This window comes from Coregonus lavaretus (genome assembly GCF_964263955.1).
Source record: "Coregonus lavaretus genome assembly, chromosome: 10".
Lineage (NCBI taxonomy): Eukaryota > Metazoa > Chordata > Actinopteri > Salmoniformes > Salmonidae > Coregonus > Coregonus lavaretus.
The window spans coordinates 46915684-46938668 of record NC_139997.1 but is presented as its reverse complement, the minus strand read 5'-3'; the positions used below and the strand labels follow the sequence as shown (position 1 = coordinate 46938668).

Here is a 22985-nt window from a genome sequence, read left to right as displayed (position 1 = left end):
ATGATTAGTGATTATAATATACTTAAAGGGATAATTGCTGAGCTACTGTGATTGCTACCCTAATTTAAAGCACGGGATGCGATCGGCCCAATGGGAGGAAAATTGGGGGCCACAAAGTCGCACAAGCACAGACTTGCTGCTTTTCCTGAGCGTCCAATTATATGTGTTGACAAGAAGGCCAGTATTTTACTTTTCCCTGTATCTTTCAAAACATTTTAAAAGTATTAAAAGTGGGGAGAAAGGTCCTGGAATTCTCTGGCGTTTCCTGGTAGTGCTCTACAATCATTCTATACATTTGATTATTTTGCTCTTTACTCTTGGAGAAACACAGCCCAAAACCAGTTTGTGGTCAGACTTCTGGAGATTTTCCGTAGGCGGAGAGAAATGCTCTTTGAGATGTTTTTGAAATTGTTTTTGTTTTCTCAGAGACCGAGAAACACACGGTTCAGTTAAGCCAACAATCCTGCCTGCTATTCCCTTATTATACATTCAGAGAGCTGCAGAGAATCAAATCAAATCAAATGTTATTTTATTTGCCACATGCGCCGAATACAACAGGTGTAGACATTACTGTGAAATGCTTACTTACAAGCCCTTAACCAACAATGCATATTTTTAAAAATATTTTTAAAAAGTGTTAAGTAAAAAGAAATTGAAGCAAATAACTAAAGAGCAGCAGTAAAATAAAATAACAGTAGGGAGGCTATATACAGGGGGGTACCGGTGCAGAGTCAATGTGCGGGGGCACCGGCTAGTCGAGGTAATTGAGGTAATATGTACATGTGGATAGAGTTAAAGTGACTATGCATAAATAATAGACAGAGTAGCAGCAGCGTAAAAAAGAGGGGGGTGGGGGTGGGGGGGCAGTGCAAATAGTCTAGCAATGATTAGCTGTTCAGGAGTCTTATGGCTTGGGGGTAGAAGCTGTTGAGAAGGCTTTTGGACCTAGACTTGGCGCTCCGGTACCGCTTGCCGTGCGGTAGCAGAGAGAACAGTCTATGACTAGGGTGGCTGGAGTCTTTGACAATTTTGAGGGCCTTCCTCTGACACCGCCTGGTATAGAGGTCCTGGATGGCAGGAAGCTGGGCCGTACGCATTACTCTCTGTAGTGCCTTGCGGTCGGAGGCCGAGCAGTTGCAATACCAGGCGCTGATGGAACCAGTCAGGATGCTCTCGATGGTGCAGCTGTATAACTTTTTGAGGATCTGAGGACCCATGCCAAATCTTTTCAGTCTCCTGAGGGGGAATAGGCTTTGTTGTGCCCTCTTCACGACTGTCTTGGTGTGTTTGGACCATGATAGTTTGTTGGTGATGTGGACACCAAGGAACTTGAAGCTCTCAACCTGTTCCACTACAGCCCCGTCGATGAGAATGGGGGCGTGCTCAGTCCTCTTTTTTTTCCCTGTAGTCCACAATCATCTCCTTTGTCTTGATCACGTTAAGGGAGAGGTTGTTATCCTGGCACCACACGGCCAGGTCTCGGACCTCCTCCCTATAGGCTGTCTCATCATTGTCGGTGATCAGGCCTATCACTGTTGTGTCGTCAGCAAACTTAATGATGGTGTTGGAGTCGTGCCTGGCCATGCAGTCATGGGTGAACAGGGAGTACAGGAGGGCACTGAGCACGCACCCCTGAGGGGCCCCCGTGTTGAGGATCAGCGTGGCAGATGTGTTGTTACCTACCCTTACCACCTGGGGGCGGCCCGTCAGGAAGTCCAGGATCCAGTTGCAGAGGGAGGTGTTTAGTCCCAGGATCCTTAGCTTAGTGATGAGCTTTGAGGGCACTATGGTGTTGAACACTGAGCTGTAGTCAATGAACAGCATTCTCACGTAGGTGTTCCTCTTGTCCAGGTGGGAAAGGGCAGTGTGGAGTGCAATAGAGATTGCATAATCTGTGGATCTGTTGGGGCGGTATGCAAATTGGAGTGGTTCTAGGGTTTCTGGGATAATGGTGTTGATGTGAGCCATGACCAGCCTTTCAAAGCATTTCATGGCTACAGACATGAGTGCTACGGGTCGGTAGTCATTTAGGCAGGTTATCTTAGTGTCCTTGGGCACAGGGACTATGGTGGTCTGCTTGAAACATGTTGGTATTACAGACTCAGTCAGGGACATGTTGAAAATGTCAGTGAAGACACTTGCCAGTTGGTCAGCACATGCTCGGAGTACACGTCCTGGTAATCCGTCTGGCCCTGTAGTGTAGCAGCTTTGGTATGTGTGCTGCAGACTGTTCTGAAGCTGTGTCTATCTGCTGATTCTGTGTCTGCCCCCCCTTGTGGAGAGGGAGGGAGGGAGGGAGAGAAAATAGAGATAAAGATAGAGAACAAGAAAGGGGGAGAGAACTGTAGGCAGGAGCAAGGGTGTTCTTGTCAAATTAAAAGTAAGGTGTGAGTCTTTTTTAATTAACTGTCTTCCTAATAATGTCTTTAGGGTGAGAAGCCCACACACTGACTATGGTTCCACCATGCTTCCAGCATGGCATTAATAGAACCCAGACAGTCACCACACTCTAATAACATCGTGCAGACACTCCCGATGTTCTCTGACTATGACATTGATACAGTTGCTGCATGTCATGTATCGCTGATGGTCACATGTATTCCACTAATATGATATGTTGTTCAGTAGCCAATAGGCTTCTAAATTATGCAGATATAGCTGCTCTATACCATGAATTTGACGAATATAGTCACCAAAATTGTGATGACTATATTGGTAATATTCATGATATAGAGCAGCTCTATCTGCATAATATAGATTGTCCCAATGTCTGACTGGTATGATCCAGATCATGTGAATGCCACTAATATTATAACAACGGTACATTTACTGATTGCTAGTGCATATTTAACTTAATGGATATACTGTATATACAACTTCGTCCCACTGAGATTAGAGGTTGAACTGTTTTTTTTGTGCTCAGAAACAGCAGGCGAAATAATTCAAAGAGCAGCTTTGAAATGGAGTTAAACTTTCTTCAGCCTTTTTATCTTGGCGTGCTGTGAAGCCCTCGTTAAAGCTCTCTCTCCTTCTTCCTCTCTCTCTCTTCCTCTCTCTCTCTGTCTCTCTTCCTCTCTCTCTCTCTCTCTCTCTCTCTCTCTCTCTCTCTCTCTCTCTCTCTCTCTCTCTCTCTCTCTCTCTCTCTCTCTCTCTCTCCCCAAACTAAGGCCATCGCAGAAGCATTCATTCTCCGTTAGATTGATGGCCAGTTTGCGGAGAATATAAACCCATAACCATATAGATTTAGGATCATTCCCTGGACCAACTCCACCAGCGTTTAGAAGAACGGCCCATTATCTAAAAGCTCACATTATGGCAAATATGATTGGGAATGGAAGATGTTGTGCTATCTGAACTCACCTTGCCCACTGATCTGGTTGATTTTAGGGAAGCTAAGAGGGTGTTACCTGGTGCCGACGAAGATGGCGGCCTCGCGACTAGCTCTTAGGAAACTTTGCGGTATTTTGTTTTTTTATGTATTATTTTTTACATTATTAGCTCAGAAAGTGTTTTGTATCATTACATACAGCCGGGAAAAACTCACCAGCATTACGACCAGGAATACGACTTTCCGAAGCAGATCCTTTGTTTGCTCTCCCCAGGGCAATTGAACTGATTCCAGCGGCTGACCCAAAACATCGCCGGCGGAGGAGAGGCACTCGGAGCGGCCTGCTGGTTCGACTTAGGAGGCGCGCACACCACCCACCGCTTCCAAGTATATTACTCGCTAATGTTCAGTCTTTGGATAAGAAGGTTGACGAGCTCAGGGCAAGGATTTCTTTCCAGAGAGACATCAAGGCCTGTAACATACTTTGTTTCACGGAAACATGGCTCTCTGGGGATATTCTGTGAAAATCGGTCCAGCCAGATGGGTTCTCAGTTCATCGCGCAGACAGAAATAAATATCTCTTCAGGAAGCAGAAGGGCGGAGGTGTGTGTTTCATGATTAACGACTCATGGTGTAATTGTAGTAACATACAGGAACTCAAGTCCTTTTGTTCACCCGACCTAGAATACCTCACAATCAAATGTCGACCGTATTATCTCCCAAGAGAATCTTCTTTGGCCGTGTATATCCCCCCTCAAGCCGATGCCACGACGGCCCTCAAAGAACTTCACTGGACTTTATGCAAACTGGAAACCACATATCCTGAGGCTGCATTTATTGTAGCCGGGGATTTTAACAAAGCAAATTTGAGTACTAGGCTGCCGAAGTTCTATCAATATATCGACTGTTGTACTCAGGCTGCTAAAATCCTCGACCATTGCTATTCGAACTTCCAGGATGGTTATAAGGCCCTCCCCCGCCCTCCTTTCGGCAAATCTGACCACGACCCCATTTTGCTCCACCCTTCCTATAGGCAGAAACTCAAACAGGAAGTATCCGTGCTAAGGACTATCCAACGCTGGTCTGACCAATTGGAATCCACGCTTCAAGATTGTTTTGATCACACGGACTGGGATATGTTCCGGGAAGCTTGCGAAAATAATTTAGACGAATACACTGAAATGGTGACTGAGTTTATCAGGAAGTGTATAGGAGATGTTGTGCCCACTGTGACTATTAAAACCTACCCTAACCAGAAACTGTGGATAGATGGCAGCATTCGCACAAAATTGAAAGTGCGAACCACTGCATTTAACCATGGCAAGGTGACTGGGAATATGGCAGAATACAAACAGTGTAGCTACTCACTCCGCAAGGCAATTAAACAGGCAAAACATCAGTATAGAGACAAAGTGGAGTCGCAATTCAACGGCTCAGACACGAGACGTATGTGGAAGGGTCTACAGACAATCACGGACTACAAAAGGAAAACCAGCCATGTCGCCGACACCGACGTCTCGCTTCCAGACAAGCTAAACACCTTCTTCGCCCGCTTTGAGGATAACACAGTGCCACCGACGTGGCCCACTACCAAGGACTGTGGGCTCTCCTTCTCCGTAGCCGACGTGATTAAGACATTTAAGCATGTTAACCCCCGCAAGGCTGCCGGCCCAGACGGCATCCCTAGCCGTGTCTTCAGAGCATGCGCAGACCAGCTGGCTGGTGTGTTTATGGACATATTCAATCTCTCCCTATCCCAGTCTGCTGTCCCCACATGCTTCAAGATGGCCACCATTGTTCCTGTACCCAAGAAAGCAAAGGTAACTGGGGGGCAGAACCAGAATTAGCAGATAAACACGGCTTCAGATCAGATCAAGTTTTACCATGTGAGTCTGCAGCACACATACCAAAGCTGCTACACTACAGTATGTTTCTCTGCAGCTCTCTGAATGTATAATAAGGGAATAGCAGGCAGGATTGTTGGCTTAACTGAACCATGTGTTTCTCGGTCTCTGAGAAAACAAAAACTATTTCAAAAACATCATGAAGTGTCATCATGAAGTGCTTTGAGAGACTAGTCAAGGATCATATCACCTCTACCTTACCTGTCACCCTAGACCCACTTCAATTTGCTTACCGCCCCAATAGATCCACAGACGATGCAATCACCATCACACTGCACACTGCCCTATCCCATCTGGACAAGAGGAATACCTATGTAAGAATGCTGTTCATTGACTATAGCTGAGCATTCAACACCATAGTACCCTCCAGGCTCATTATTAAGCTTGAGGCCCTGGGTCTGAACCCCGCCCTGTGCAAATGGGTCCTGGACTTCCTGACGGGCCGCCCCCCAGGTGGTGAAGGTAGGAAACAGCATCTCCACTTCGCTGATCCTCAACACTGGGGCCCCACAAGGGTGCATGCTCAGCCCCTCCTGTACTCCCTGTTCACCCATGACTGCGTGGCCAAGCACGCCTCCAACTCAATCATCAAGTTTGCAGACAACACCAACAATGACGAGACAGCCTACAGGGAGGAGGTGAGGGCTCTGGGAGTGTGGTGCCAGGAAAATAACCTCTCACTGTCAGTGATGCTGTAGGTGGGTGTGGTGGTGGAATCAGGCGCAGGACGCAGAAGTACAGTCCAAAGACTTTAGTGAATTATCCACAAGAGAAACGCACAAAATAGCCCGAAGGCGAAACTCCGCACGCAGGCGAAACCAAAACGGGCGCACTACACAGGTGCGACAAAACACTCCAACACAATGGAGAACAGCTCAACCGAGCAAACAGTAATACGTCCAGCAAAACGCACGACAGTGAAAACAATCACACACAACACTTGACAAACACAACGAGAACTTATAGGACACTAATTACACTAAACGATAACAGGTGTAACAACAATCAGACAAAAGCAAACGAACATAGAAACATGCAACGGTGGCAGCTAGTATTCCGGAGACGACGAACGCCGAAGCCTGCCCGAGCAAGGAAGAGAGGCAGCCTCGGCCGAAACCGTGACACTCACTCAACGTCAACAAAACAAAGGAGATGATCGTGGACTTCAGGAAACAGCAGAGGGTGCACCCCCCTATCCACATCGACGGGACCACAGTGGAGAAGGTGGAAAGCTTCAAGTTCCTTGCCGTACACATCACTAACAAACTTAAATGGTCCACCCACGCAGACAGTGTGGTGAAGAAGGCGCAACAGAGCCTCTTCAACCTCAAGAGGCTGAAGAAATTTGGCTTGGCACCTAAAACCCTCACAAACTTTTACAGATGCACAATTGAGAGCATCCTGTCGGGCTGTATCACCGCCTGGTACGGCAACTGTACCGCCCGCAACCACAGGGCTCTCCAGAGGGTGGTGCGATCTGCCGAACGCATTACTGGGAGCAAACTACCCGCCCTCCAGGACACGTACAGCACCCGATGTCACAGGAAAGCCAAAAAGATCATCAAGGACATCAACCACCCGAGCCACTGCCTGTTCACCCTGCTATCATCCAGAAGGCGAGGTCAGTACAGGTGCATCAAAGCTGGGACCGAGAGAATGAAAAACAGCTTCTATCTCAAGGCCATCAGACCGTTAAATAGCCATCACTAGCACACTAGAGGCTGCTGCTGCCTATTGAAATCACTGGCCACTTTAAGAAATGGAACACTAGTCACTTTAATAATGTTTACATATCTTGCATTACTCATCTCATATGTATATACTGTATTCTATAATATTCTACTGTATATTAGTCCATGCCGCTCTGTCATTGCTTGTCCATATATGTATATATTCTTAAATTCCATTCCTTACTTAGATTTGTGTGTATTGGGTATATGTTGTGAAATTGATAGATATTACTTGTTAGATATTACTGCACTGTAGAAGAAGCACAAGCATTTCACTACACCCGCAATAACATCTGCTAAACACGTGTATGTGACAAATAAAATTGGATTTGATTTGATCTTCTTCTCTCTAATAGGGTCTGGGATCAGCACTAATAGATACCCTAAGACTCTCTCTATTTCTCTCTCTCACACTCTCACACTCTCTCTCTCTTTCTCTCTATCTCTCTCTCTCTTTCTCTCTCTCTCTCTCTCTCTCTCTCTCTCTCTCTCTCTCTCTCTCTCTCTCTCTCTCTCTCTCTCTCTCTCACTCTCTCTCTCCTGTCTTAGTTGGTTCTGATGTTGTTAACTCTGCTCTCTGACAGATGACATTTTGTTGACATATCGATCTGGGCAAAATCACTACATATTTACCTAAATAAAGTTGTTTATTTTGTTTGGTATGTGATCTGAATGAGATAATTATATGCATTTAGTAAAGATGATATACCAGTAGTCAACATTTACCACTAACATAGATAGGGCTAGACACCAATATTACCATATTTCTAATTATACTAGTTTTGGGAATGGAGGATTCTTATGCATTATTCCATGTTAAATATGAAGATACCAATGGAAAAAAATTACTTGCCTGTTAATGGTGATACAGCTGTAGAACACAGCCATATTACTATTCAGGAAGCCTCTCTGAATAAATGGCTGAAAATAGACAATAATTTCCAGTAGGAGCTCCACCCTCTCTGGTCCACAGCTCGGCGATGTCAGGTTTAAAGAATAGCCCCAATAGACAGTGGGTCTATATCCTTGGTTTCCTTTAGGAAGCTAAAGCATGGTTTTACAGTGGCAACAGACTCACTCAGCATGAATATAACTAAGCAGGATGGGTCCAGAGGTCCAATCATTTAGGCCTGTTCTGACTGCCACCTCCCCCTGCTCTCTGTCTCCTCTGTCTGATTACATGTACTGTACACACTCGCTCCATCTATCACACCATTGATTTTACTGTCCCTCTCCATCACAAGTTCATTGTTTGTCTGTTTATGTATGTCCTAACCAGGTGATGGAGCGCTGCGTGTGACTGTGTGTGTTCCTGGAAACTTGTGTGTCTGTGTTTAGTGTGTTTATTGTTTATGTGACGTGTGTTTAGGCCTTTAAAGCGCAGTAAGTGTTAATTTTTACCTTGCCACCCATCCACTTGTACGTCCCTCTACCCCTCCACCTCCATCCCTGCATCCCTCGCTCCCGCTCTCCCCGCCTCCTCTGATGTGGGAGGATGTGATTCCCCAGTCTAGCTGTGACAGATTCAGTGCTGTTAGTTCTATTGACCCTGCCATTCCCCCACTGCTACCTCCTCCAACCATCCACCCCTCCATTACTCCTCTCCTCTCCTTCTCGCCCCACATCCATTCACTAGTGCTGCTAAGCACTAAACCAATGCAGCTGATGGATAACACCACTCCCCCATAGGCCCTCCTCCTCTCCTCCAACTCTCCTGCTCAAAATCAAGAGAGATTCCCTGTACCATCATTCCTCATGCCTTCTCTGTTGCCTTGTTTGAGTTTTTCTGTTGCCTTTCAATTTGATTTTCATCACACCCCCCCTCTCCCCCTCAAGGTTCCTTATATCAGAAGTCCTCTGAATTCAACAAAGACAAGATTGATTTGGGATATCCATGTGAGTTATTGTTTTTATTTATGTATTCATTCTTTTTTTGTTCTTTTTTCCAAGACAGACGTTATTGGCGGGATATATGCATAAGGTCTTTACAGCATCTGCATAACAATCATCTGACAACCAGACATTTGCAAACATTGCTCCACTTGCCTTCTTCACAGTTATGTTTTCACAATTGGCCTCAACAAAAGGGATGTCGTGAATTTGCATAAAGACCTTATATATACTCCTGTCAAATAAAGTGTCAACCTTATTTCCCATCACTGCCCTGTGACCTGCCATGCCTCACCCTCCCTCTTTCACTCCTCCTAGCCTCCAGTGGTCGCTGCCTCGCTTTACCTCTCTGTCTCTCTGCTCTCTCTCATACAACATGCCTTGGCTGCCTGACTATCTGTTTTCACCCTGTCTGGCCCTCTTTCCCTAGGCTGGTAGTGCTTTTTTACCATGTTGGTGCTCATTGTCTCTAGGCTGCCAGCCTGCCACTGTCTTACCCCAGTCCACATAGATCACATCCCAGACTGAGACACAGAGTCCTGCAGAAATATTACACCTCTATGTCTACTCCTCTCTCTCTCTCCCTCTCTCTGTCTCTCTCTCTGTCTCTGTCTCTGTCTCTCTCTCTCTCTCTCTCTCTCTCTCTCTCTCTCTCTCTCTCTCTCTCTCTCTCTCTCTCTCTCTCTCTCTCTCTCTCTCTCTCTCTCTCTCTCTTTATAACTCTCCGGTCTTCACCTCTACGCAGAAAAATAAGTGTTCAATAATCCCTTTCATTTCCATTTCTTGTATTTTTCTCCCTTTCGTGTTCAAAGGGATGTATTAATCTAAGTGATACGTTTTAATACGCACACTTAGTAGGTTGCTGCCTTTATCATCAAAGCGTGGATAGGAGATTGTTCGACGAAGGGGATATATGTTAAATAACTGCAGGGGAGCATGGCAGAGGGAGCGCAGTGAAATTACATTTTCTGACTTTCATCATTTGGCTCTGGCTGCTTTGAGTGGAAATTAGTGGCCTAACGTATGGATCTAACGAGAATCTGCTGACTTTAACGTGATGTCTATGTTAAGGCCTGCTAGACTGGGGGTGTACTGAGGGCCTCGTAAGGTGAGCTGATTGGGGTTGAAAATGCCTTCGTATGCTATGCATACATTCATAAATCTTCAAGCAAAGTAACATTATCTGTTATTGTATTGTATTGTATTATGTGGTGTGAGTTAATCCTAGTGTTCTCATGGCGTAGTGCAGTTATGTCAAATACATAACCTTCCTAACACTTGATATCTTTTTTTTAATACTTTTTTGGGAGTACTTTTTACCCCTTTTTCTCCCCAATTTCGTGATATCCAATTTGTAGTTACAGTGTTGTCCCATCGCTGCAACTCCCGTACGGCCTTGGGAGAGGCGAAGGTCGAGAGCCATGCCCTCCGAAACACGACCCCGCTTCTTGACACACTGCACGCTTAATCCGAAATCTGTAGTGACCGCTGCACCACTCGGGAGGCACCTAACCCTTGATTTCAATTGTGAATTGGCCACATGAAGCTTAAGTGTTCCCCTTGAAATAGCGTAAGAGCAATTGTTCATTTATCTTCCCTTAGCAAAATTCCCAAACTAGCTCTGTGAGTTTCCTGTCTGATGTGAGGTCAGAGTGGGGGTCAGGACTGCTCTTTCCTGGGGCAGGACTGTGTTCAGGAGATTAATGTGTTGGCACACCATCATTGCACTGTGTGTGTGTGAGGGGCAGTGGGCAACACTACTCTGATCCTGACGCTGATTAGTGCCTTTAAACAAATGGCCAACAGGCTGAGGATGATACTAAAACAGAGACTATACTCAACAGCAGACTGCATGATACAATGATACTGTAGACAACACTGAAATCCTATATGCTATGACAGAAATGCATAGTGCACATAAATATCATAACAAGAGAAAACGCCTAGAGCACATTATTTCCATTTACCGTACTTTTCCGTTCTCCCACACATCTCCTGTAGCCTAAGTACTCCCTCTTGCCCCCTCATCCTTCCTCCCCCATGTGAAATTAGAAGACACAGATTGAGTACCATCTGCATCACTTAAAGATATCAGGACGCAAATGGTCCAACGTTCATACCAGTTAGTAATTTATGGCTGTGGGGCAGGATCTGTGGTTAATACTGCCATCTACTGGTATACCATTGATCAACACCATTTGGAATAAATTCTTCAATCATATGAAACCATCAATGGCTCTTTTGTCTGAGCCTGTACAATGATGTTCTCTTTTGACTACAGGTAATGTATGGACTCCCATCTATTAGTGTCCATTTGTCCCTGATGACATCACCACACATGGCTAGAAATCCTTTGTTCTTGTTAGGTTTTCAATCAACCTCTTTACTCTCAACCTCTCTTTACGCCCTGCCCTGTCTGTCTGTTTGTCTGTATTTCTGTCTCTCTCTCTCCTTTCTTTTCCACTCTTTTTTCTCTCTGTCTCTCACTCTCTCTGTCTCTCACTTACTCTCTCTTTCTCTATCCCTCTCCTCTACCTTTCACTGTATTTCTTTCTCTCACACTCCCGCTCACACACACACTTTGCCAGTGGCATTTAGACACCTGTAAAGAAGGCTCTATATTTCACTTGTCAGTTTCTTGACAGTGAAGGCCATTCTTCACAATTATCAACATTACAAAAGGCTTTGACACTGTTTCACTGTTTCCATCCATCATTAACTGTCCCACTATAATGATGGCTTGTCATTACAGTCTGGGTTCTACACGCAGCCATTAGAACGAACAGGGCCAAACCAGGCCTTAAAATCACTCATTCTCCAGCTGGAAAATGGACAGAAGAAGAAAAGCTCTGGGAGGGAGAGATGAAAGGAGAAATGTGAAACGGGGGTTATTTCTAGATCTTATCAGAGAAACGAGAGAACAAAGCCAGGGATGGGGGGATGGGGAGAGAGAGCTAGAGGAATGTTAGTATATGTGATCCATAAGGGACCTCTGTAATTTACAGCAGACTAACATATATCTTTATGAAGCAGACTTTTGATCCAGGCTAGTTCCAGGCTAGTTCCAGGCTAGTTCCAGGCTAGAACCAGGCTAGTTCCAGGCTAGTTCCAGGCTAGTTCCAGGCTAGTTCCAGGCTAGAACCAGGCTAGTTCCAGGCTAGTTCCAGGCTAGAACCAGGCTAGTTCCAGGCTAGTTCCAGGCTAGTTCCAGGCTAGTTCCAGGCTAGTTCCAGGCTAGTTCCAGGCTAGTTACAGGCTAGTTCCAGGCTAGTTCCAGGCTAGTTCCAGGCTAGAACCAGGCTAGTTCCAGGCTAGTTCCAGGCTAGTTCCAGGCTAGTTCCAGGCTAGTTCCAGGCTAGTTACAGGCTAGTTCCAGGCTAGAACCAGGCTAGTTCCAGGCTAGTTCCAGGCTAGCCCATCTGAAATTAGCCCACCCAACTACCTCATCCCCATATTGTTATTTATTTTTGCTCATTTGCACCCCAGTATCTCTATTTGCACATCATCTCTTGCACATCTATCAATCCAGTGTTAATACTAAATTGTAATTATTTTGCACTATGGCCTATTTATTGCCTTACCTCCATAACTTGCTGCATTTGCACACACTGTATATATATTTTCTGTTGTATTTTTGACTTTATGTTTTGTTTACCCCATATGTAATTCTGTGTTGTTGTTTTTTATCGCACTGCTTTGCTTTATCTTGGCCAGGTCGCAGTTGTAAATGAGAACTTGTTCTCAACTGGCTTACCTGGTTAAATAAAGGTGAAATAAAAAAAATTAAATAGTTCCAGGCTAGTTCATCTGCTTGTTAGAACCTAAGCTTCACAGATGTGGCCTGTACTATTCCTGTACTGTAGTAATCTTGTTATTCAGAGCTAATGGTAATGCATACCAAGGTACGGGGAATGCTTTCATGCATGTCATACAATACCCCCCCACCCCTCTCTCTCGCTCTCTCTGGCTCTCTGTTTCTCTCTCTCTCTCTCGCTCTCTCTGGCTCTCTGTTTCTCTCTCTCTCTCTGTAATGTTGTCTGACAGTGCCACTAATCTGCCCTTCTATTCTACTCTAAACTCCTGGCACATTAAACTATCCTTATCTGGACATTGGACCATCCCAACATTACAGTAGCTTAGTTACAGTACAGGTTTGACATTTCACTATGTCCTTGAACGTTCCAATATATCAAATTCAACCTTTGTGTTATGATATACCTTAATATATCAATAATGACATGGTAATGCACAGTGCATATACTTCAACAACACCCACACGTCCTTTTATGAAGTGCGTATGATGCAAAGGTGTTCTACATAGGGGACCAGAATGAATTCATAGTATGTTGATTAATGTCTGACATTATTAAATACTCAGTCTATGAGCAGGATATTGGGGTGCTGATACTGTCTTTGTTAGGACTGATAACACCACTGCCTATCACATGTGATTAATGGAGTTAATATGTTTGATTACATATCTAAATAGACTTTCCCGCAGAGAGCTTTGAGCACTCTTTCAAAGTCAAATATCTCTCTCTCTCTCTCTCCTTCTCTCCCCCCAGCTGCCCCCAGTACAGATGACGTGGCGCTGTACATTGGCGTCGTCATCGCTGTGATCATGTGTCTGGTCATCTCCGTCATCGTGGCGCTGTTCGTCTACAGGAAGCACCACCGCGACTTTGACTCTGACATCATAGACACCTCGGCCCTCAACGGGGGCTTCCAGCCCGTCAGCATCAAGACGGCTCGAACAGGTGGGTCGGAGGTGTGTCTGTGTCTGTGTGTCTGTGTGTGTGTGTGTGTGTGTGTGTGTGTGTGTGTGAGGGGTGTCCTTTTGTATCAGAATAACAGGTGATAAATAGGTGTTACACAACCTTCCTATCTATCTGTATTCGAGTGTAATTAGATTTGGGCAGGAGAGGATTGGTTTAAATAGCAGCCTGCACCTGGCTGTTAGAAAGAGAGAGAGAAATAGAGAGAAATAGAGAAAGACATTAGTCCACACTAAAGGTGCTGCATTTACCCATTGTGCCTTGGTGTCATCCCTCATCTACAGTCACAACCACAGCTAGACAGGTAAACACATTGCATGTTGACGAGGACACATCTATAAACAATGTTGATTTAGAATACAAATAGGCTCATTATTCAAACCCACCACTAGATATTTACCATACTGGCTGTATATACATGTTTAGCAACCATTTCTCTTACACTGTGTATGGTAGAGAAGATGAGGAGGAGGAGTGTGTCTGTTACTGTCCCCACCCCGCCCACTCAGCACAAATCATGAATATTCATATGTGTACCTGGTAGGTAAAGTGCTATATAATGAAGCCATCTGTTCCTTATGAAACGCTGTGCTGCGGAGCGATAGTTAAGGCTGGAGCTCTGAGTAACAGGACTTTTCACACTGTTTATGTGTAGAGCTGTAGAGTAAACAAATAACTCAATACAGTTTAGTTTAAGCAGGAGGTAGCTGAAACCAGCCATGTCAACCCACAAAAAAGCTAACCAAAAGCTAAAAAGAAGATGGCCTAAAAAAGTTAGCTGAAGTCTCTTAACAGGTCAATACTGATTGGTCCTGATGGTGTATTGGTCAGGTTTGGTCTGACTGCACCTCTACTTACACGATACAGTAGTCTTACCACTGACATCACCATTGTCCTCTCCTCTCCTGTCCACAGCTGACCTCCTGACGGCGCCCCCTGACCTGACCTCTGCGGCGGCCATGTACCGCGGTCCGGTCTACGCCCTCCACGATGTGGCCGACAAGATCCCCATGACCAACTCCCCCCTCTTGGACCCCCTGCCCAACCTGAAGATCAAGGTGTATAACTCCTCTGGTCTGGTAACCCCTTCAGAGGACCTGTCTGACTTCTCCTCCAAGCTGTCCCCCAAGCTGCCCCACTGCCTGCTGGATGGGGACACCATGGGAAGGAGGACCCAGACCCAGACCCTGCTCCGAACCGGCACCAGGGACCCCTCCTGTACCGCTCTGGGCTCCTTCAACTCCCTGGGGGGGCATCTCATTGTCCCCAACTCAGGTATGGGTCTTTATGGTACAGTCTCAAAGTGGTTGGTCTATACTATTTTATAGGTGTGTTTTAATAAAGTGAAGAAAACAACGCTTTTCTTAAAGCTAGAATGCTTAATTGAAACAATAACAAAGCGAACACCCCACCGCTATTTTGGTAAAAAGCTGAGGGATGGGCCTGGAAAAATGTAACCACTCTCAAATTCATAGACAGAGGTATGGATGCAAGGACTGACCATCCATGATATTACAATTATAGTTTTAAGCATTTTTTGAGGCTATACAGTGTTTACATTTACATTGTTTACAAACATTGGAGTTAAACAAGCTTATATTTTGGGTTATGATTGGGTATGACAGTTGAACTAAGCTCCTGAGGCATTTATAAGTAATATTCTTCAAGAATCAATAGGTATATACAGTATCATCGATTTATAAGTCCAAAAATGGATGTAGCAATTAAGGGTTCTAGCTTTAATACAGCACAGGCCAGGGTCTGTTTAGCTAGATGGAATCTGTGGAGGCAGAATCTCGCTAAGCGGTTAGTCATTTGAAGTCAAGCACTGGAATTAATTGAAGTCAAACTAATTAGTCCTATTCAAAATGAATAAAATGAACTTTAAACTGAATAAGTATTCCGGTAAGGCTGTAAAGGTATTTATAAGAAAAGGTCCCTGCAGATCCATCAGGCTCAGGGGCCTGAGCCATAAGCAATTAACAGACCGCTTTAGCCTCTAGATGGGGATTGGAGCTTTGGTGCTTTCATACGCTGACATTGGTTTGAGGTGCTTTATCAGTGCTCCCTCTACTATAGTTCTATAGAGCAGCTGACAAGGTCCCCTCGTGTTGAGTGTGTTAGAAGGCTGTTTCCTCAAAGTGACTTAGCACGGTGTGTGTAATAACATGATTAATTCCATCCCCCCTTCCCACGCTACGCACCAACGGGAGCGCTAGCATTCCATTCATTCATTATGATCAGGAGATGATGCTGTGATCCTGACACGTCTTCCCCTCTAATTCACCAGGGATCACCCTTATCCTATACACATGGCATGGGGCTAATGCCATACTGAAGCATGACTACCTGGAGAGAGGGAGGGAGAGAGATGGGGTGAGAGAAGGAGAGAAAGCGAGAGAGAGACAGAGAGAGAGGGAGGGAGAGAGAGAGGGGGTGAGAGGAGAGAGAGAGAGACAGAGAGAGGGAGGGAGAGCGAGAGAGAGAGAGAGAGAGAGAGAGGGAGGGGGGAGAGGAGGAGAGAGCGACAGAGAGAGAGGGAGGGAGAGAGGGGGGGTGAGAGAAGGAGAGAGAGAGAGAGACAGTGAGGGAGGGAGGGAGGGAGAGAGATGGTGTGAGAGAAGGAGAGAGAGGGAGGGAGAGAGAGGGGGTGAGAGAAGGAGAGAGAGAGAGAGAGAGAGAGACAGAGAGAGAGGGAGGAAGAGAGAGGGGTGAGAGAGAGGGGTGAGAGAAGGAGAGAGAGAGACAGAGACAGAGAGAGGGAGGGAGGGAGGGAGGGAGGGAGGGAGAGGGGGTGAGAGAAGGAGAGCGAGAGAGAGAGAGAGAGAGAGAGAGAGAGAGGGAAAGAGGGGGTGAGAGGAGAGAGAGAGAGAGACAGACAGAGAGAGGGAGGGAGGGAGAGAGAGAGAGGGAGACAGAGAAGGGGAGAGGAGAGAGAGAGACAGAGAGAGGGAGGGAGAGAGAGAGAGGGAGACAGAGAGGGGGAGAGGAGAGAGAGAGACAGAGAGAGAGGGAGGGAGAGGGGGGGTGAGAAAAGTAGAGCGAGAGAGACAGAGAGGGAGGGAGGGAGAGAGAGGGGGGTGAGAGAAGGAGAGAGAGAGAGATTTGACTTTGAAAGAGTTCTTAAAGCTCTCCACGGTCAATCAGAGCATGGGTTCTGGGTGCCTGTCTGCTCAGAGCACAGAGCATGGTTGGTACACTTCTGTTCTGTTCTGTTTAAGCTGTAGTACTGCCTACATTATCTGTGCAGTTCTCACTTGGCACACATGTGGTCTGTTTGGGATGCAGTACAGATGCATGTTGACAGCTGGGAAAAACAGGCAGAAACATTAAAGGATAACAACTTCTAGGGTTTTTTGAGTTTTTCTCTGGAAAACTTGTCTCTGGCTGATGTTAGCTACCTCATCATGTTACTCAGAGAGAACGAGAGAGAGCGAGAGAGAGAGAGAGAGAGAGAGAGAGAGAGAGAGAGAGAGAGAGAGAGAGATTTCACACTTGGTCCCTTTCAACCAATTTTTATGAACTCAGTGCGGTTCGCTTAATTTTTGAGGACTCGGTCCACAAAATGGGTGAAATTATAATTTCTGTCATATAAAACATCTGTCATATAATATTCTATAATATTCTACTGTATCTTAGTCAGTGCCGCTCTGTCATTGCTTGTCCATATATGTATATATTCTTAAATCCCATTCCTTACTAGTTTTGTGTGTTTTAGGTATATGTTGTGAAATTGTTAAATATTACTTGTTAGATATTACTGCACTGTCGGAGCTAGAAGCACAAGCATTTAGCTACACCCGCTATAACATCTGCTAAACACGTGTATGTGACAAATGTATGCACTCACTAGCTGTAAGTCGCTCTGGATAAGAGCGTCTGCTAAATGACTAAAATGTAAAATGTAAAAATAAAATTTTATTTTATTTTATTTCTGGGTTCCTGGGTAATGAAATACTGAGTCTCTCTCGTTCTCTCTCTCTTGTTCTCTCTCTCTATCTCTTGTTCTCTCTCTCTCTCTCTCTCTCTATCTATCTCTTGTTCTCTCTCTCTCTCTCTCTCTCTCTCTCTCAATTCAATTTCAATTTCAATTCAATTTCAATTTCAATTTCAATTTTCAATTTAAGGGCTTTATTGGCATGGGAAACGTTTGTTAACATTGCCAAAGCAAGGGAAGTAGATAGTAAACAAAAGTGAAATAAACAATAAATATTAACAGTAAACATTACACTCAGAAGTTTCAAAAGAATAAAGACATTTCAAATGTCATATTATGTATATATACAGTGTTGTAACAATGTGCAAATAGTTAAAGTACAAATGGGAAAATAAATAAACATAAATATGGGTTGTATTTACATTGGTGTTGGTTCTTCACTGGTTGCCCTTTTCTTGTGGCAACAGGTCACAAATCTTGCAGCTGTGATGGCACACTGTGGTTTTTCACCCAGTAGATAAGGGAGTTTATCAAAATTGTGTTTGTTTTCGAATTCTTTGTGGATCGCTGTAATCTGAGGGAAATATGTGTCTCTAATATGGTCATACATTTGGCAGGAGGTTAGGAAGTGCAGCTCTGTTTCCACCTCATTTTGTGGGCAGTGTGCACATAGCCTGTCTTCTCTTGAGAGCCAGGTCTGCCTACGGCGGCCTTTCTCAATAGCAAGGCTATGGTCACTGAGTCTGTACATAGTCAAAGCTTTCCTTAAGTTTGGGTCAGTCACAGTGGTCAGGTATTCTGCCACTGTGTACTCTTTGTTTAGGGCCAAATAGCATTCTAGTTTGCTCTGTTGTTTTGTTTGTTCTTTCCAATGTGTCAAGTAATTCTCTTTTTGTTTTCTCATGATTTGGTTGGGTCTAATTGTGTTGTTGTTGTTGTTGTCCTGGGGCTGTGTGGGGTCTGTTTGTGTTTGTGAACAGAGGCCCAGGACAAGCTTACTTAGGGGACTCTTCTCCAAGTTCATCTCTCTGTAGGTGATGGCTTTGTTATGGAAGGTTTGGGAATCGCTTCCTTTTAAGTGGTTATAGAATTTAACAGCTCTTTTCTGGATTTTGATAATTAGCGGGTATTGGCCTAATTCTGCTCTGCATGCATTATTTGGTGTTTTACGTTGTACACGGAGGATGTTTTTGCAGAATTCTGCATGCAGAGTCTCAATTTGGTGTTTGTCCCATTTTGTGAATTCTTGGTTGGTGAGCGGACCCCAGACCTCAGAACCATAAAGGGCAATGGGTTCCATAACTGATTCAAGTATTTTTAGCCAGATCCTAATTGGTATGTCAAATTTTATGTTCCTTTTGATGGCATAGAAGGCCCTTCTTGCCTTGTCTCTCAGATCGTTCACAGCTTTGTGGAAGTTACCTGTGGCGCTGATGTTTAGGCCGAGGTATGTATAGTTTTTTGTGTGCTCTAGGGCAACGGTGTCTAGATGGAATTTGTATTTGTGGTCCTGGCAACTGGACCTTTTTTGGAACACCATTATTTTTGTCTTACTGAGATCTACTGTCAGGGCCCAGGTCTGACAGAATCTGTGCAGAATATCTAGGTGCTGCTGTAGGCCCTCCTTGGTTGGTGACAGAAGCACCAGATCATCAGCAAACAGAAGACATTTGACTTCAGATTCTAGTAGGGTGAGGCCGGGTGCTGCAGACTGTTCTAGTGCCCTCGCCAATTCATTGATATATATGTTGAAGAGGGTGGGGCTTAAACTGCATCCCTGTCTCACCCCACGGCCCTGTGGAAAGACATGTGTGTGTTTTTTGCCAATTTTAACCGCACACTTGTTGTTTGTGTACATGGATTTTATAATGTTGTATGTTTTTCCCCCAACCCCACTTTCCATCAATTTGTATAGCAGACCCTCATGCCAAATTGAGTCAAAAGCTTTTTTGAAATCAACAAAGCATGAGAAGACTTTGCCTTTGTTTTGATTTGTTTGTTTGTCAATTAGGGTGTGCAGGGTGAATACGTGGTCTGTCGTACGGTAATTTGGTAAAAAGCCAATTTGACATTTGCTCAGTACATTGTTTTCACTGAGGAAATGAACTAGTCTGCTGTTAATGATAATGCAGAGGATTTTCCCAAGGTTGCTGTTGACGCATATCCCACGGTAGTTATTGGGGTCAAATTTGTCTCCACTTTTGTGGATTGGGGTGATCAGTCCTTGGTTCCAAATATTGGGGAAGATGCCAGAGCTAAGGATGATGTTAAAGAGTTTAAGTATAGCTAATTGAAATTTGTGGTCTGTATATTTTATCATTTCATTGAGGATACCATCAACACCACAGGACTTTTTGGGTTGGAGGGTTTGTATTTTGTCCTGTAGTTCATTCAATGTAATTGGAGAATCCAGTGGGTTCTGGTAGTCTTTAATAGTTGATTCTAAGATTTGCATTTGATCATGTATATTGTTTTGCTGTTTGTTCTCTGTTATAGGGCCAAAAAGATTGGAGAAGTGGTTTACCCATACATCTCCGTTTTGGATAGATAGCTCTTCGTGTTGTTGTTTGTTTAGTGTTTTCCAATTTTCCCAGAAGTGGTTAGAGTCTATGGATTCTTCAATTACATTGAGCTGATTTCTGACATGCTGTTCCTTCTTTTTCCGTAGTGTATTTCTGTATTGTTTTAGTGATTCACCATAGTGAAGGCGTAGGCTCAGGTTTTCTGGGTCTCTATGTTTTTGGTTGGATAGGTTTCTCAATTTCTTTCTTAGGTTTTTGCATTCTTCATCAAACCATTTATCACTGTTATTACTTTTCTTTGGTTTTCTGTTAGAGATTTTTAGATTTGATAGGGAAGCTGAGAGGTCAAATATACTGTTTAGGTTTTCTACTGCCAAGTTTACACCTTCACTATTACAGTGGAACGTTTTGTCCAGGAAGTTGTCTAGAATGGATTGAATTTGTTGTTTCCTAATTGTTTTTTGGTAGGTTTCAACACTACTTTCCTTCCATCTATAGCATTTCTTAATATTATTCAGTTCCTTTGACTTTGATGCCTCATGATTGAGTATTGCTCTGTTCAAGTAGACTGTGATTTTGCTGTGGTCTGATAGGGGTGTCAGTGGGCTGACTGTGAACGCTCTGAGAGACTCTGGGTTGAGGTCAGTGATAAAGTAGTCTACAGTACTACTGCCAAGAGATGAGCTATAGGTGTACCTACCATAGGAGTCCCCTCGAAGCCTACCATTGACTATGTACATACCCAGTGTGAGACAGAGCTGCAGGAGTCGTGACCCGTTTTTGTTGGTTATGTTGTCGTAGTTGTGCCTAGGGGGGCATATGGGGGAGGGAATGCTGTCACCTCCTGGTAGGTGTTTGTCCCCCTGTGTGCTGAGGGTGTCAGGTTCTTGTCCAGTTCTGGCATTTAGGTCGCCACAGACTAGTACATGTCCCTGGGTCTGGAAATGATTGATTTCCCCCTCCAGGATGGAGAAACTGTCTTCATTAAAGTATGGGGATTCTAGTGGGGGGATATAGGTAGCACACAGGAGGACATTTTTCTCAGTTGAGATAATTTCCTTTTGAATTTCTAACCAAATGTAAAATGTTCCTGTTTTGATTAATTTAATAGAGTGAGTTAGGTCTGCTCTATACCAAATTAGCATACCCCCTGAGTCCCTTCCCTGTTTCACACCTGGTAGTTTGGTGGATGGGACTACCAGCTCTCTGTAACCTAGAGGGCAACCAGTGGGTCCGTCTCCTCTATACCATGTTTCTTGTAGGATGACAATGTCTGTATTTCCGATTTCTTTAGTGAAGTCCAGATTCCTGGTCTTTAGGCCAAAGGCAGATGACCTCAGGCCTTGGATATTCCAGGATGAAATAGTAAAGGCTTTGTGTTCCATAAAGTGTCTAATGTTGTTGGTTTTGTGGTTTGGCCTCAGACCAGTAAGTGTGAGCAGAGCCTGCTGAGCATCTGGTACATGCCATTGGCTTGGGCTAGTGTAAGAGTGGGTGTTGGGCCTGTTTGCCTGCTCACGGCCTGGGCGTATGTGTGACTTTCATGTTGAGGCCCTCTTTGTGGGAGTGGGGGGCTTGGGGTGGGTAGGAGGGGCATAGGTCTGATCTGAGGGGGCCTAAATGGGGTGTGGGCATGGTTGACTTGGGGGGGAGTTAATTGGTGGGGGTGGGGGTGTAGATGTGGTTGATGGTGCTGTGGTCTGGATGTAGGTCCTCTCTGCGGGGGTCCTCTATGTGTAGGTCCTGGGGGGGGTCCCGCAGGTCTGGGAGGGTGTCTCGCTGGTCTGGGCGGGGTGTCTGTTGATCTGTTGCTCCTGTGTGAGGTGTTGTGTCTGCGGTTGAGGGCGATATCCTTTAGGGTCCGGGCGAAGGTGGGCACTGCTGCCTTGTATAGGTGGACCTGGTCATAAAGGCTGTTCACGTCCAGGGTGGAGTGGTGGGCCAGGTAGACATTTGGTTTTGATGCACAGTCACGGGAAATACTTGCGTTTACCCGCTGTATGGTAGCAGGGTGGAAGTCTTTTCGTGGTAACAGGGTTGAGATAACCACTTGTGCGTTGGGGAAAGTAGAAGAAGCTTTTTCTATCACTCCCTTGAGTGATGTGGCCACCCTTTCCTGCTGTGTTCTCAGGTCGTTTGTGCCTGTGTGTATTATGATGTGGCTGGGTGATCCTAGTCGGTCCTCAGACAGAAGGTCTAGGGCGCGCTGGGTGTTTGGACACCAGAGTTTAGACACTGTGTGTTTTGGAAAAAGTTTATTTTCTTGTATGTATTTCCCGTTTGAGTCCATAAGGAGTACAATCTGTGGCTTGTGTATGTCCTCAGTGGGTGTGGGGGGGTCGTCATGAGGGCTATCAGGGTGTCTGACTGGGGGGTTGCTCAGAGGGGTTGGGATCCCCTGGGCTTGGGGTTCTTCATTTGTTTGTCTGTGTGTGATGTCGAGGCTATGGTCAGGGTCTAGGGTGTACTGTTCTGCTGCGGTGTCGAGACTTTGGTCAGGATCTGAGGTGGGCTGTTCTGCTGGCTTCTCTGCGGGGGTGGCCAGCTCTCTAATGGGTTGTTCTATGTCACCCGTCATCGTTCTCACCTTCTCCTCCAGCACTCTGATCCTCTCCTCTAGTGCTCTGTTCTTCTCCTGCTCCTGCTCTTTCTCCTGTTGATGTTGTCTCACCACAGTCCAGAGTGCAGACATGTCTCTCTCTACCTGCAGCTCTCCAGGTCTAGTTAAGGGGGTGTTGTTGTGCTGGACTGTTGTCTGGGTCTGTGCTGACTGGAGTGTGTTCACCTGCTGTTCCAGCTCCACCTGCCTTACCTCCAGCTGGGTGAATTTATCCTTCATTTCAATGAGGGAGTAGTACTCTGTGCTGGGAAGTTGACTTTCTGCTTGGGGTTGCTCTGT

The 22985-nt window shown here is 45.2% G+C and overlaps 1 protein-coding gene across 1 annotated transcript in view; it reads left to right on the top strand.

Annotated features, from left to right (window-relative positions):
* The window catches only part of LOC311136368 (netrin receptor UNC5C-like), a gene marked incomplete at both ends in the record, with an annotated part of 222813 nt that overhangs the window by 173279 nt on the left and 26549 nt on the right, over positions 1-22985 (top strand). The window contains 3 exons of the mRNA XM_084170472.1: positions 8799-8858; positions 13418-13609; positions 14543-14902. Coding sequence (XP_084026598.1) covers positions 8799-8858; positions 13418-13609; positions 14543-14902 — 612 coding nt within the window. The remainder of the gene's footprint in view (positions 1-8798; positions 8859-13417; positions 13610-14542; positions 14903-22985) is intronic.